Source organism: Enoplosus armatus, chromosome 11 (assembly GCF_043641665.1).
Source record: "Enoplosus armatus isolate fEnoArm2 chromosome 11, fEnoArm2.hap1, whole genome shotgun sequence".
Lineage (NCBI taxonomy): Eukaryota > Metazoa > Chordata > Actinopteri > Centrarchiformes > Enoplosidae > Enoplosus > Enoplosus armatus.
Genome location: NC_092190.1, coordinates 22,087,090 through 22,103,441, shown reverse-complemented (window position 1 = coordinate 22,103,441; position 16,352 = coordinate 22,087,090). Strand labels below are relative to the sequence as shown.

At 43.7% G+C, this 16,352-nt stretch overlaps 1 protein-coding gene across 1 annotated transcript; it reads right to left on the bottom strand.

Moving 5' to 3' along the window:
* Positions 1-3,827: 3,827 nt before the first annotated feature.
* On the bottom strand, positions 3,828-15,651 carry wdr75 (WD repeat domain 75). Its single transcript, XM_070914377.1, has 21 exons — positions 15,566-15,651; positions 15,127-15,256; positions 14,719-14,784; positions 14,419-14,518; positions 13,594-13,718; positions 13,143-13,213; positions 12,768-12,884; positions 12,386-12,474; positions 12,070-12,228; positions 11,725-11,784; positions 11,337-11,452; positions 10,898-11,073; positions 10,456-10,613; positions 9,652-9,835; positions 7,805-7,899; positions 7,596-7,691; positions 6,636-6,805; positions 6,336-6,395; positions 5,788-5,928; positions 5,448-5,539; positions 3,828-5,109 (listed from the first exon to the last, which is right to left on the bottom strand). Exons 1-21 carry the CDS (start codon positions 15,649-15,651, stop codon positions 4,896-4,898), a joined length of 2,505 nt encoding a protein of 834 aa, XP_070770478.1. The 3' UTR covers positions 3,828-4,895.
* Positions 15,652-16,352: the final 701 nt, after the last annotated feature.

Here is a 16,352-nt window from a genome sequence, read left to right as displayed (position 1 = left end):
AGGCATTTGATCAATATTTTTGCACACAAGGCTGAAGTCCCGGCTCCCCTCCGAAACCCCCGCTCAATCTTATGTCAATCGCTTATAGTCTCCCCGCCAGTCTGTTCTCTGCGGTGGGGGGCATTGTGGTTAATAAAGGCACATATTGTAACACTCAGCAACACGTGTTTATGAGGAAAAACTGTACCAGCTCCTGTGAAAGGGTCCTCAAAAAAACAGCCAGTCAGGCTTAGCCAGTAACCCTCATCTGATCTCAGTTCACCGCTTCAGACTGCCAACAGACCCTGGACCTGCACTGAGTCAGGGTTTTAGTTCTTACTGCTGCAATTTTCAACAGAGGTGGAAACTCAAGTCCAAGTTCTCACACTCACATAGACATCTTTAGCTTCACTAGAACTAGTCTGGAAAATGTATTTCAGCAGTATCGCATGAAAGTGTGTGGCTTTTCTTTGTTGAACTGAGCAAGGCTGTGTTTTTATTGCTAATGAGTTCAACTTTTCATTTGTGTTATTTGGTCTTTTAAGAAACGACACAATCTCACTTTAAAGATCCGCCGACATGAAGTAACTAATGTAGCTAGTTCCCCTCCGCCTCTGACCTTCAGTGGTTTCTGACGCCTTCTTCTTGTAAATGAACCTCGACAGCTGTTGAACGCACACATGTGGCTACATCGAGACAAGTTACTGGCCACACCCCACCCGGTGAAGAATCGAGCCAGTCCAGCCAGGATTTTGGTAATAGGGTGGGAGAGATGTTTAGGTTGGACACAGAGGTAGCCGCAGCAGATGTAGGAGAACAGAAGGCCACTTTTTAGCCGCACATTCCCATGAAAGCTGGTGGTGAGTCAGGACGTCCGCAGGTGTACCGTGAGGCTGGGAGCAGAGCTTCATTTTCATGTTCCACCCGGGTCTAATGTCACCCCAAGCTCAGTCTGGGCGTGAGAACAAAACCGGCTTTTACAACGGTTGGTCTGCTGATTCAGGAATACCACACATGGCCATAACTCTATACTTTTAATGTAAATAACATTAGCTGTCAGTCAAAACCAACTTAAATATACAACTGGAAAATGCAAAACGAATATTTTGTGTATGCTGTTGCCATGCTGTTTGTCATGAAATGTTGACTTTTTTTTTTTTTTTACATGTTTTATATACCTAGTGTTAACATTTTGTGTCAAATTGAGGTTTCTTGAAGATTTTTGAATTTGTGTATAGAGCAATTACTGTCTTTCATTTGAATACATCTGTATCATACTGCTTTAATCTGACAATATATAGCTCTCTGTATGTGTGTGTGTGTGTGTGTATATATATACACATTAGTGTTATTGTAGTTCTATAGACAAAAGCATTCAATCATAAAGAAATCATTCATTTTTATGTAATAATCACACTCCACTGAATATAAGGACGTTGGTACTGCTTGTATTGCATGAGGTCTCCTAAATAAAGAAAACCTTTACAATCGCCTGTTGTATAGTCCTGTGTGTGTGTGTGTGTGTGTGTGTGTTCGCAGGGTTTCCTGGCCTCAGTCTCGGGCTTGGCTGCTGCTGTGTGAGGTCACATACCACAGCAGAGTTAGCTGCTAATTTCCTCCCCAGACTCCCTCTCTTTCAGGCAGCCAGTGTTAAACTGAGTGACTTTAAGCTGAGCTGGATGATCTGGTCTTGCGTGCCTGCTGCAAGGACAAAGAGCGTCCTGGTTTTTTTTGCTCGACACAAGCGACAGGAGGGCTCGGCCCGGGACGATTGAACAAGCTTTTACTCTGCACTTTGCGGTCATTTTGGCATCTCAACTCTCTTTTTTATTACTGATATGCACTCTGTGGGTGTATTATGTCAAGAGTTAGTACCACTTTAAGAGGTTTACTTAACACCAAATACCAATGCACTGCTAATCAGTAAGACAGCTACTGAATACAATAGTACCACTTTGAGTCTCTGTTGTCAAATGTTGTGTCCCAGCATCACTTGCAGAAATATCACGTTTTCATGGTCGTCTTCCTTCTTTTTCTACCCGACAACATTTACTTTGAACAACAGTAATAAAAAGGCCCCGGCACACACAAAACATCACATTTAGCCTGAAGATGGATGGTTTCTGGTTCCACAGTGCATGAGATTACTAATTTATACAGACAGCAGCACTTTATAGATCTGTTTCAGATATGTCATTTAACCTGCTTTTTTATGAGCATGTCCTGTCTTGTTTTTAATGATTTAGACCCTGACTTTTCACATGCTCGCCTGTTTTTTTTTTTTATGCAGAATGTGCAGTAAGTATTGACTATTTGTGCTGTAGACCTAAGATGTTTTTTTTTTTATGACAGCAGGATATGTCATATAACAGTTCAGAGGGTTCAACAAGAGGAGAGCAACGCCTTAAAAAAGCTACGATTTAGGCCCCTACTACTTGAAAGGGAAAAGGCCACTGACTGTAGCGAAAGTCCAATGTCTACAGGCAGGAACTGGGACTCGAGATAAGCGCGCACAGTGGGGATGTTATCTCTTCATGTGCAACACCTCAAGTATCTTCAATCTGAAATAATAACCGACTTCCTTAAAAGTCCAGGAAAAAGCCTTTCGCTGCTATGTAATGTAAGGTGGCATCAGTAAAGATATTTATGTGATACTACTGCTGATAGGCGTCGGAGGCTCAAACGTCATTAAAGGAATACTTAAAATTGTGGGTAATGAAGGTGCCGGGTTTCGACAAGGAAGACATAATGTGTAGAATACAAAAAAAGATCTCTCTGGTTCCGCTGAATCAACTTTGATCTCGAGTCCAAATGCTCCTTTAAGCTATAAAATAATGACCCACTTCCACACCAAGAGTCCAAACCTCCTCTGTGAGCTCAAACTTGTCTTTGTTTAAATGGACACAAGTTTTATATATGCTTCTTTTATATATATGTATATTTCCAAAAAGGATTGTCTGTTGCTCAGTGTGGTGTCTTGCTCAAGGGTAAACTCAAAGGCAGTGGACAAAGAAGACTGTCAAACTGTAGTAGGAGTTCCAGGGTGATTTACGGTAGTGTTTTCTTTTTCGTCCTGAGAAAGTCAAGTGTAACTTGAAGATGAAGACAGGGCTTGTGTAGGTTTTTTGTTTTTATATTTATCGGATCTGCTTTGACCAGCTCACACCAAGTCAATAAAAGTGACAGATAAATAGCTTCGGACTCCATTAGTATGTACAGAGTGACCCAGTTTGACGACCAAAGCTCCTGTATGCCCTCGATATCTGTCAAACACAGAGATCGTGAAAAGGCACGATGGATCCGTCCTCGGGGGTGGGGGGCCGTGGGCCGGAGCACCTGATAGAGAAAGGAACTGAGAAAGGAACTGCTGAGATGAAAGTGCACTGTCATATCCAACCCTGGGAACAAAACGTGACGTTCTGCTTCTGAGGCAGCTTACTCAGGACTTTGGGATTTGTTATTCAAGAGTCTGCTGAGTCTGGCCTGACTTTACAGCACCAATAATGTGACTTTTCAAGGTCCTGCTCACACAGGAAAAAGATAAATGTTGAAGATTTCCAAGAACCCCACCACGAGCTGTTAACGTATCATGGGCTGTTTCCAGGGAATTAGGAGTTAGGAATCGATTCAAATATGTCAATATTATGTGTTTTGTTCTTTTGACATTCTGCCTCATTTCTTAATCCTAATCCTTTTTAAAAGCAACAGTCCGACTAGATGTGTGTCATAGTTCCCCTGCTTATACAACATCTACATATATAACCGTCACACAATACTGACAATGGAGGGCTCTAGAAGAGTCCAAAGAGCGAAATCATTGAGGCCGACAGTTTAAGGAAAGGCTTACATCTTTTTATTAAATTCCAAAGTATAGAAAAATGTAACTGCACATCTAAGTGTGTGCATGCAGTGCCTATAGAAGGTTTTCTCCCCACCCTTGGACTTCTTCATGTTTTAACATTGGCAGTTAAATAAAGATTTATCTGGAAGATCCAGGTGCATTTCATTTAATATCCCCTCAAAAAAACCAGTGATTCCCAACCGGGAGTACTTGTAGCCTGGTGGGTACCTGGAAAGACTGTGGAATTGCTCAGATAATTTGAAAAAGAAATTATGCATTTAAGCATTTAAAAAAAAAAAAAAAAAAAGGCACTCAGTATCCCTCGGAGTACAGTAAGACCAATCATAACACTTGATCAAATATGGCATGGCTATAATTCAGAAACACACGATGTCTTCAGCTAGTGATTACCAGCGGGCATGTGGGAGACTGAAGTGTCATTTTGAACCATCATCATACTAAACTCCATGTTAGAGTAAACCAGACTGTACATCGGCAAACACACCCCACCCCCTGCATGAAGTCTGGTGGTGGCACCAGTCCCACAGAGCTCTTGCATGCTTTGTGCATTGCTTGCAAGCAGAGCGTAAAAGAAAGCGGAGGTGATCACATGACAGAGGCTCCAGAACTGCAGTGAAATACAGAGAAATCCTGGAGGGAAACTTCAGAAAACAACCACAAACACACGCACACAGCCGAAGCTACACAGGAACAGCTCGGTAACAATACTGTTAATATTCTGGAGTCAGAATCCAGACCTCGGTGCAGTCCAGGGTCCGTGGCAAGACTTCACACATGATCCCCGTCCAACACAGCCTCAGCAGTTTACAGAGGAAAAAGTGGGGGAATTTATTTATTGTTCAAACTGATACAAACTCACTGACTCAATGCTGTAATTGCTGCCAAAGTGAGGGATACTTTCGCAATCCATTTTTTTTCCTGTTTTCTATCTGTATAGGGATTTGTGTCCACTCTGATTTAACGGCACGAAACAACAGAAAAGAATCCACTGGTGTGGTGAAAACTCTATATGCACTGGATCTGCGTGAGTGTCTGTCTTTGTACAAGGTCACGTTCAAGAGTCTAAGAGGCCTGCGAGCCAGCTGTGGTCAAGTTTCTTCACCCTCCTCAGTTCTCTAGCCTGGGCTTTCGTCAGAGCCGGGGCCGCAGACTCTGCCGCCTGGCCTCCCAGCTGTTCCTGTCTCGCGCTGCTGGATTCCATTTCCCCCTCTGAATCCTCTTCCTCTTTCTCGCTCTCCATTTCCTCCTCTGCTGGTTTATTTTCCTCCCTGAGGCCATATGAGCACACATGGGGAAAAAAACCAAACAAAAAAACAAGTTAACATGACTGTGCACATTTTCAGAGATAAACAAGAAAGTCCACATTTTCCGATGTGCAGCGTTTTAGCTGGAATCTTGAGTTGCTGAACCATGTGAAGCCTGAATTCCAGCAGTGTTTTGTCAACTCATGCTGAGATTATCAGACGCGTCACCCCCCCCCCTCACTAACATAAGAAAGGGCACAAATAACCACTTTGACTGTACTCATTTTTCTGTTTTTATTGGCTTTCAGAACAAATTTATGGATAGTCAAAGCTTTTAGGACCAGCCTTTGTGGACTACTGACCTGCCGTCTGTTACGGAGATGAGCAAGGACTGTACAAACATGGAGCAGAGGAAAGAGGTGGAGGGCAAGACGTGGGCCGGGGTCTGCAGAAGCTGTCGGGGGGGGGGGGACAAAACAAGGTTTAATGCACAACAAACTGACGCATCAAAAAAAAACTACAAAGATGGCTTAGCTTTTAAAATCTCACAAATTTGAAATGCGCAAACTTCTCACTCGTTCACTCAAATATGTATTTTTGTTAATTAACAGCCAATCTCATCAGGCGAACAGTTCCACGTCGATGAAGCAGCTTATGTACAACACAAAGTGGACACAACCCCTGCAGCGCTGAACTACCGACCTCTTTGATAGCAACAGAGCCCTGTGGCAGAGGTGTTCTGTCAGCTGAGAGGCTGCTCGCTGCGTCTTCATTTCCCTGTTGCCGATGTTTCCCCAGCAACAGGTAGAACGGTGTCATGGCGACGCTGTCATCAATCACAAGCTTGAAGGAAAAGGAGAAAAAAAACCCTCACAATGTCAGGAAAAACAGGAAACATCTCACATTAATAAAAATGAAAGTAGGTCAATAATCTGAAGAGGTGGGACAATCGACAGCACTGATGTTTTTACTGTCCGCCAGTTACTTCACCATTACCCCGTGATCATTCCAGAAGAAAACAACAGCTGATACAGGCATCAGTCCAGCTCTGGGTTTTCATTTTATTCGTTTTGTTATGTTCAGACTGGCCAACACGAAGAACTAGACCGATAGAAGATATCAACCCTGGTCTCCCCAGAGCTCAGAGAAAGTGTTCTAAACTCGCTCGGCTCGAGGTTTTGATTAGCAGGCCGAAAAATGTTTGAAAGCCTTCTGTACTGAGCAGCGGTTTGTGCTCAGGTGTGTTGTACCTGTTTGCTGGACGCCATCAGTCGGTCATCCTCCGCCTTGGTGGTGAATGTCATGAGGTCCTGCAGAGGAGAGCCCACATCAGCCAACAGCATGCACACAGTAAATGCAAACGTATTGAGTTAAGTCCTTTATGCCGCAATGTTACTGTTTCTTTACATAAAATGTTACTGAGAAGAAGCAGAACAGAGTCTGAAGGTTGAGCTTGTGCTCATTTGGTTTGACTGAAATCAGCCATTTCAATTCTACGTGAAATATCTGAGTGTGTCTCTGGTGGTGGTGGTGGTGGTGGTGGTGTTTACCATGTACTGAGTGAGGAAGTACAGCTGGGAGCGGTTGAGCCACTGGCTGCTCTCCTCACAGCTCTCCAGCATCTCCTCCCTCGGGGCGAAGACGGCGCGAGTCACCTCCCCCGAGCACACGGCCTTATGGGAAAACAGCGGCCGAGGCTCGCTGGGCTTAAACACAAACACTGGAGATATAGAAGAAAGAAAACCGGCGGGACTCATCAACACAGGAACAGAAGAAGTAACATTTTAATAACTCTGATAGTTGTCTCTGATTATTTTTCTATTTTTAGAACACAGCTGTACTCTGGACCAGAAAGAGTTCATCATGGCTTGGCCACAAAGTGTGGTATTTTTGGCTGGAGGGACGGCAATGTTGGTCCAGCCTGAAATATCTCCACAGATATTGAATGATTGCCATGAGACTTGGCACAGATATTCATGGTGCCCTGAAGATGAACCCTACTGACTTTGGTGATCCCCTGACTTTTTCCTCCAGCGCCACCATGATGTTGACATTCATGGTTTTAAGTGATATGTCTCAACAACTATTGGACGTATTGCTGTGAAATTTGGTAAAAACATTCATGTTCCCCCGCAGGAGGAACTGTAATAACTTCAGTGATTCCTCGACATTTCCTCGATCACCATCATCAGGTCAGAATTCCAATTTACCTAATACTTGGTACATGACCTGAAAAACTAATGACATTCCCATGGTGCTATTTAGCCATGGTGAACATGGCAAATATTATACCTGCTTAGCATCAGCATGTTAGCATTGTCATTGTGAGCGTGTTAGTTCTCAGGTCAGATTTTAAGGACACTGTCAGGTCAGAGTCGTGTTGTATGTTGTGTCATCAGTAACCTAAATAAATAAATCAGTAAATTTGATTTGCACAAAATGTTTTCCATGTGCTTTGAGATGCGATTACAACTTGGAAATGCTAAAACTTTTAAAGTTTAAAAGCTTACAGTCGGTGCATCCAGCCTGACAGCAGAAGGCAGCCATGTTCTCGGAGAGGGGGTCGGCCAGCAGCAGGCTGACGTCCATCGAGGTGCTCCACTCCACTGGCAGAGAGACAGAAAAGTCCAATTATGTGTATGAACAAAACTATCAATCAATTGCAACAAAATGCATGCAGCTGCAAATTTGAGTTTTGGACGTGTACATGCAGCCTTACATGAGCAGGTAAGGAGGTTCCAGCAGCAGAGCAGGTTTTTGGTGGTGGTTCCCAGCAGATACTTGGAACAGCTTAGTCGCCCAAAACAAAGATCCCTGGAGAAAAAAAAAAGTCCCTTTTGTTTTCCTGTGACTATAAAGAATCCCAAGTGCACCCCCCCCCCCCCTCAACCAACCGGCTCCTCACGCCACACATATTTCACAGGATTAGCTTTGGACGAGTTTTCCGCTTTGGGGGCTTCAAATGGAAACACGCAAGCAGGGTCTGAACACCCACCAGGAGCTAAACACCCGGAAGATTTGTGTCTGGGAGATAAAATCAATAATGGCCACCTTTTCAGACTTCTAAATGCAGCCTTCTACTTACTATTTAAAGTGAGTCTGTGACATTCCTATGCAGATTTCTGCATGTAAAGAGCCTGGAGTTGTAGGTCAAGCTCTTCACATCCATAGGTGGTAGTTATGTAAGGGGCACTGGGCAGCTGTCAAAACAGCTGACCATTAACGTCTTCCAGTTTCCATCCTCAAACTTTGAAGTCTTATTTCACACAAATTTCTCTTTCAGCTCCCAAATTACACAGGAAATGTCCGCTCATTTGAAGAAGCTTTCTGGGTGTGATTGAGTTTTTGGCGCAAGGCAGCTCATCAGTTATTCATTATTAGCTCAGACAAGCTTACATTCATGTAAGAGAGACCCACTAATAGTACCCACTAATCTCCAAGAGAGTTTCTAGTGGTGTCTACTGATGCCATTAAAAACAGTTAAATGTTTATCTCAGATACAGATAAATTGCAAGTCATCTCTTTTTGTTTTCCCACAGTGTTCTGAGCTTATTTCAGAAAAGTGGTACAGAAACTAGGAACAGTAGTTTTGTGTCCTCAGTGACCAGAGGGCCCCTTTCTCGAGAGGAGACATCTGCCAACATTTCTGAGACTTCAGCAACGTTGCGAAACTGCAGCCCGTCCCCGTGTTCAGCTGGCTGACAGGCAGCACTTCTTTTCCCCCCCGCCAGTTACTTCCCATGTCAGCCGTGAGAAACAACGCTAAAGAAAAGGTCTTTCAAAGACGTCCACCGCTGAGGAGCCTCCACAGCAAACAGCCAAACTCTAAAACAGCTGGTTGCTTAGTGAATCTGTGTGTGTGTGTGAACGGTGCTTTAACTAACTGAATGTGAGCCCGAGAGTCCCGTCTGCGTTTACCGGGGGTGAATGAAATAAACATTTTATAGTTCAGCAGCTCTTCAACAAATATTATTAGTGAAGCTACAGAACAGACACTTTGTACAATTGTTTGGATCCTTTCCCCTCCCCCTTTTATTAACCTGCTCAGGTACTGCAGCTGAAAAGTTGCCATTTGGCCAAATCAACACCTGTGTGTCTCTAACCATTGTGTGTGTGTGTGTGTGTGTGTTTAAAGTCTGATATATCTTATTCCTCTGTGCTATAGCGCTGTTGTCATTAAATTCACATCAATGGCTGACATGTTCCTTCATTGTCAAACTAGAGCAGCAAATGTGTATTAATCTGCAGCCGGAAATAGTTCCCAACAAATCCACTTCCTGTTTGTTTCCTTTAGGAAATTGCAGAGCCTTTTTAAAAAAAATATTTAACTGAATAAAAGGCTGTGATGTGCCTGTGTACAGCCTATAACACCAGTTGTTTGGTACGTGATACCGGTGAAAATATGATGTCAAATGCGTCACTCTTTAATCTAAATACAAAGAGCTGGACAGGAAGATGGGTAGCTATAGTGTCGTAAAGAATCTGACCAAGTATTCAATGATCCTTTTCAATACAGTCCAGCACTACAAGTATTGAGTTAGTGAATGTGTGGGTATTCGCTCTGACCTAATAGCTCCTGGTGGCTGGGACAGAGTCGTCAGGAGCTCCCAGGAGGCCGGGCTCCACACAGTCACCACCTCCTGGAAGCTGACGGCCAGCAGGGAACCGTCGGCTGAGAAAGAGCAGCACTCGGGCACCAGGCCGTGATAGGCTCCGACGAAATCGCACGACCAGGAAGGCCCTTCGTCTGCTGGCACGTTCAAGAGGAAGGAGAGAGGGAGACAGACACCGAGAGTGTTGGATTAGTGACGAATACAGCCTCATTTGGCTCAAATCGAACATTTGACCTGATGTGCTGTGAAGCCAAAATGGTAGAGGCTGGCTCCAACAAAGTGACTCGACTCCCTCTGATGTCTCCCCGGCTAAAAATGTGCAAAATCATGGTTGTACAAAGCACTTTGGATAAAAGCGTCGCCTGCATGGCACTGATGGTAGGATGGACATTAACTTTATGTTTTTCAGTGAGATCAAAGAAAAGTGATTGATAGGAGATAATAAATGTATGTTATTTCTTTCAACTGTATGCGAATTGTGCTTTTCTTTTCTATATCTATGCTTTTCCAACTTCATGCCTGAGCTTCTGTGGTTAAAGACAGCTTTTCAAAGCAGCTTCAACCACTGACTGGTGAAGAACACATAGTTCTTGAACAATAAAGTGGAGATGCACACCACGGGACAGAAAAGTCAAAGCCTACAACAACAGAAAAAGTTAGTTAAAATAGCAGAGGAAGTATTACCACACTTTAACACATCAGCCAAACTCTGCCTTTTGGTTGAACGGACTGTCAGAGACCCAGCTAGACTGCTTACCCTCTGTGTGGGCCGGTGTGGCCAGCTGCCAGGCTTTGAAGTGTCCGTCCTTGCTGGTGGAGACCAGCATGGTGGTCTGGCTGTCGGCGGCGTGGCAAAAGCACATGGCTGTAATCCGGGCCTCGTGGGGGGCCGAGATGGTCGTGTTCAGCACAAAACTGCAGGTGATACCGTAAGCGTGTTACAGGGACGTGTTTGGGGACCAAGGACAAAATATATACATATATTATTACTGAACTATTGTTCTTAAACTATGGAAAACATTACTGGAGAGGACAATGCAGTGGTGGGGTTTGGTTCTATAATCCAAAATGTTCTGTACACTGATCAGTGTGATTCACAATGCTGGACAACCATCTTGAGACCACTTTTAGACCGGTCTACACCAGAATGTTATCTGTGTCACTGGTAGAAACAGCATTTATAGTTTAGAGGCCCGTACCTCTGTGTTTGTTCATCAAATAACCACAGTTTCAAGTTCAGCTCCAGCTCAGCAACTTTCTGTTTTCTTTCCTCCACTGTTGCCAGCCAGTTGCCAGAGGCATGGAAGGCCGCCTTGACCACCTCAAACTGCTCCAGGCCCGACTCATGAATGTACTCCTGCTGCACTATGTCCAGCTGTGGGAAACACAGAAGATGAGAGACCTCAGAATTGAGCTGTTAAAGTGCTGTTAAGTGATCCTGTGGATCAGAATAGATTTGTGCTCGTCTGTTTGGACTTGAAATAAGTTGTCTCCAAGTACTCGCAACCATATTTAGGCTATTCCAGGTGCTGAAATAGCACATTATGTCAATAATAACCTCCACAAATGATCCACAAACCTACTTGGTGCGTCTTATGTGTGATACCTTTAGTTCAGCTTATAAAGCAAAGTGCTTACGTTGTACAGCAGTTTGTCTCTTTGGAGGGAGTAAAACTGCAGGTGGCCTGGTTTCCCATTAAGCACCAGGGATTTGCTGTGTGGGTCCACCATCAAGTCTGTCCTGACACAATCTCCTGCATCAGGACAAAAACAAAGACAACAACCCTAACAGTTATAAGACCTTTACATCCATTTTCTACACATCTACACCATCACTGTGTCATCAACTTGGGTGACTGGCTTATTGGTCAACATGAAAATATTGGTGGATTAAAATTTAGAAGCAAGATTGTTCTCCAATAACTGAAGGTTATTTATGATATGTGTGTTTATCTTATGAGCCCACACAACACGTTTATGACCAATCTACTGTAACGTGCTGTTGCCACCTACAGTCTGTACTCACCTTTGACCAGGCCCTGAATGACAGCTGACACTTTAACGCAACTCTGGATGATTGTGATTTCTAAAACAAGAAGAGACGGACATCAGTTAGCACAGCCTTCCTTTCATACTGAACACTCTACATGCACAGTTCACAGCTGTAATCAAGGACACAGATGTGAGCTCTTGGGAGAAAGATGTGCTGTCACATGTAAAGCTCGCAGACTTTAAACCAAGTGGCAAACATGCATGTATCAATGCTGAAACTAAAGTAGTTCTTAAGCTGTAGTACCGCTAGTGGCCACTAGATCATTTCCCAACCGCTTGCTGCTCATTGTGTTTCATAGTACAGGTCACAGCTCCTTACTGTTGTCACTGTGCGAGGTACAGAAAAGCGCTCCATCAGGTGAGACGGTGATGTGTGTGATGGCGGCACCCAGGCGGGGCAGGAAGTCCCGCTGGCTCTCTTGGTTGTATCGCCACTGGACGAGCACCGACTCCAAGCCTCCACTCAACAGGTTGGTGCCTGGTAAAACAGAGACACAGACAGGGGATGCCTTTTTGAGCTAAATTGGTCATTCTAGCACAGCATTTGAAAAAAGGACAAAAACTGAAGAGTCCCCACTGAAAGAGATAGTGGAGAAAGAAAGAAATTCTAAGACAGGTAACGAAATGAAATCTACCCTCTGGGGTGAAGCACAGTGAGCTGACAGCACTGTGGTGCCAGTGCAGGGTGGTGTATGTGTACTCCTTCTTGTGGTTGAAGTTTCTCCTGAAAGGATAAACAGTAATGTAAGAAAAATGAGCTACATTCATACACTTTATAAAACCCACACTGCAGAGTCCTAAAAGTATATAGTGTAGTCGTAATTAAGGACACATTGTGAGTAGAGGAGGTGACAAAATGAAAGTTTCTTTCATAGAGTGGACTACATTGATGCAGCTATCAGGAAAATGCATGCAACGCAGGTGAGCAGCAGATGTTTAGACTAAATAATGGATCACAATGATCAACACAGTGGCTGTCAGTGTATATTCTTCAAGGCCAATGTTGTTACTACTCACCACAAGCGAATCTTGCCATCTTCATGCCCAGTGGCAATGCAGTCATCTTTTGGGTGACAGGCGACGCACGTGAATGTGTTCTTTCCTCCCTTCTTGTTGTCTTCTTTGAGGGAAAACCTGTTAACAAGGACACACACGCGGTGTTATTGTAGGCAAACGTGGGTTAGTGAACATCATGGGTTTTATGATTCATGACCTTTGTCACATAAGACGATTCCAGTCTTGAGCTCTACATCATTCTGTCTATTGATAGAGAAATTTGTAATCTCGAGCCGTGAGTGGTTTGTGGTTTTACTACATAAAATGTGTGAAGTGATCTTCTATAATCCACCATCTCCACACCTCGTAACTAAAGCATCCCACAGCGCGGCTCACCTGTATGACTTCTGTTTCTTGAAGAAGTAGACCCCCAACTGCAAACCTTTAGCTGAAGCAATATATTCGCCCTGTGAGGAAGGGAACATTTGGTTATGAACACAAACATGCACCGCGGCTGACCAAGATCTGTACATGAAACCTAAGTAAATGCCGGTGTCAAGCTATCAAAAATAAAGTTAATCATTGTAATGCGATATACCCAGTTTATGGGGGGGGGGTGTCAGTATCTGAAGTTCATTTGATAGTGACTCATTTTATGCTTCCACTGGGGTTTATTGGAGTCTCTGAAGACAGACACAAGATCAGTGAAAGCTATAGCTAGCTCTCATGTCCAATAAGATATTGTCTCCTACATAATTTTGTTTTGGCACAGCAGGAAAGTTTGATCACTTTTGGGATGTGACTGTTCCAGTCGGTGCGTTAGTGACAGTAGTGGTTGTGTATGTACCCCTCTGCCAAAGGCGATGGCCACTGAGTGGGAGCTGACGTCGCTGAGCACAGCAGAAAGCTCTCGGGCCTCCACCAGCTGATCTCCGCTCTGCGGCAGATGCACTGCAACCAGCTGGAACAACTCTGCACACACACACACACACACACACACACACCTTATTAAACATCAGCCTATTACACATTCTTACCCAGTGACCTCTTACCCAATTTGTACTTCAAACATGTTAAAGCCCCCATGAGAATGATTTGACATTTTTTACTAACTGGCGACTCCTTGTGGAAGTTTAAAAACACTGAAATCGGCAGAAATGCATGCAGATGCCCCAGTGCACGTCCCTGATCCGACTTGCTGGATTTGATGGGCTGGAAGCTACACATGGACTGCACCAATTTTCACCAGGATTGTCTCATTTTTCCACAAAGAAATTTCTGGTATTTAAATGATTCATAAAAAAAAAATGTTACAACCACAAAAACAGTCTACACATAGAGGTTTGAACACATCTAAAAGTTCAGGTGAGATTTATTCTGAAAACCAACAGAACAACTGCTTTTTGGTTGAATAACAGGCAGCTGTAAGTAGCGGCGTGAAGCTTTATAATGGCAGCTAGCATGCCAATTAGCCTGTCTCTAGTTTGTTTGGTACCATTTCAGCATTATTATTGATTACTTTCCCCCTTTTAGTCTCATGTAGCTGACTGATTCAGTGCATGGCCTGTATTGCCAAGGTTTTGGGTACATTACAAATGTTCCACCAACATCTTCTTCGGGTCAAAGCACACAGCAATGACCACAGACCACAAAGAAAAGATGTTGAACGTACCACATCTTTTGTCACTTTGCGCGGGAGTAACGATGAAGATGACTCCTTCATGGTTTGCAGATGCGTAGATGGAGTAAACCGGGCACCCAATGACGTAAGTCTGGAAGAGATCACACAGCTGTCACACATGGCGGCCAGACATGAGACCCACTAGTCCCTCACTACTGTGTCATTGTGCATGAACACCTTGCTCATTCTGCTGTTGAATAAACCTATACTAAACATTATGTCCAAAAGATCGGGATCAGCCACACTGACTGCAAGGACTGGAGAGCAAACAATACGGGAATCAAACCGTACCTTAATAAGGATACCGTCTGTGAAGTCCCAAAGTCTGACAGTGCCATCTGCTGAGCAAGAGTAGACCTGCAACACAACAGGAATGCATCGTAAACAGCAACAACCTACATCCTATTTCATCAAAGTAATGTATGAAGCAACATAGAGGCACAACCTGAAATGTGCCAAGTACAATCAATCATTGGACCTGAACATATGATAATGATATGAGTGAAACAGCTAAACATTAGTTGTGATAACACAAGCTCAAAGAAACCCATTTAAAATATATTCAATGTTTTTAAAATGCTTAATTAAAGAAATAGTTGACCCCAAACTCACAACTTAACAGCTACTTCTATTTGAGGAAGTTGGAGCTGTAACTCTTTCCATCACCTGTTAACAAGCCGTGCGGTGAGATGACTGTACCTGCAAGTGGTTGGAGGGTTTGAGCACCACACCTGTCACCAGGCCGGTGTGTCCCCGCAGATCGTGGATACACTCCTCTGTGCAGGTGCTGAACACCTTCACGCACTCTCCTGAGGCGCACAGCAGGAACCTGCAGCCACATGAACCACATCTTTCACACACAATAACTTCACAGCTTGCTGTGTTTTTGACGGCATGTGTGTCATATAAGTTACCGTCACAGAAAAGTGAAAGCTGAGTGTCGCAAGGGTGAGACAAGCTGGTGATACGTCTTTGTAAACAGCAACAGAAATACCGTCAGTTAGCTAGCTAGCAGCCTGTATTGCTAATGCTAACGGCTAGCACCGGCTTTAGCTTTCTAGCTAATAAAAACCGGAAGGACCGCGAGAATCTCTTCCACCAAATACCAAACATTACCGGACTGAAAACACACACTCACCTTGCATCATTGGTTATGACAGGCTCCCTGAAGTTTATTTTACTGCCTCCTCGGTGAACCACGCGGATATCCCCGTGTTCGACCATGTTTTTACCCGATTGAACTTTCACCTCTGACCGCTGCGTCTTCTTCCTAGTGTTCAGTCACCGGTCGGCGAGCCAGTTTACAGGCGCTTTACTGCCACCTGCTGGACTGGAGTGGAGCGTGGCAGCTACTGTCACGATAAAATAAAGCAGTTTCATTTTCTCTAAATGCAAAATAAATATGCTTATCTTATCTTACGTTTTGCTCATTGCACAACAAGTTTATAGCAAATAGGAGGAGTTTCACTTCCTGAAAGTGTAGATTACAGTGGAGACCTGTTGGTGTTCTTGTGTACCGCAGGGGAAAATGTGAGATGTGAGGTATTGAAAGTATGTGAACAGAAGGGATTGTACAATGCTACAGCAGCTTTTGTTTTCTTACTCTCTATTTGACATTACTGTTGCTGTAAAATGCGTAACATAAAAACAGAGTCATAATTTCGAGAAAAGTCAAAATTATGAGAAAACCTCCTTTTTGTTTTTTGTTTTTTTGTTTTTTTTAAATAAAAGCAATGTGCTTCCATAGAAACATAACTCACCTTTTCAAGTTTATAATTGTCCTGTCTCCTGATAATGAACATACACTTACATTCCCCCAAAACTATGAAACTTGACATAAACAAATATTCCTATATTTCTGACACTGCTGTTTGACCGTCTTTAAGTAAATTACAGTTGTTGTCTTGCTAAGTTAACCCAACAGG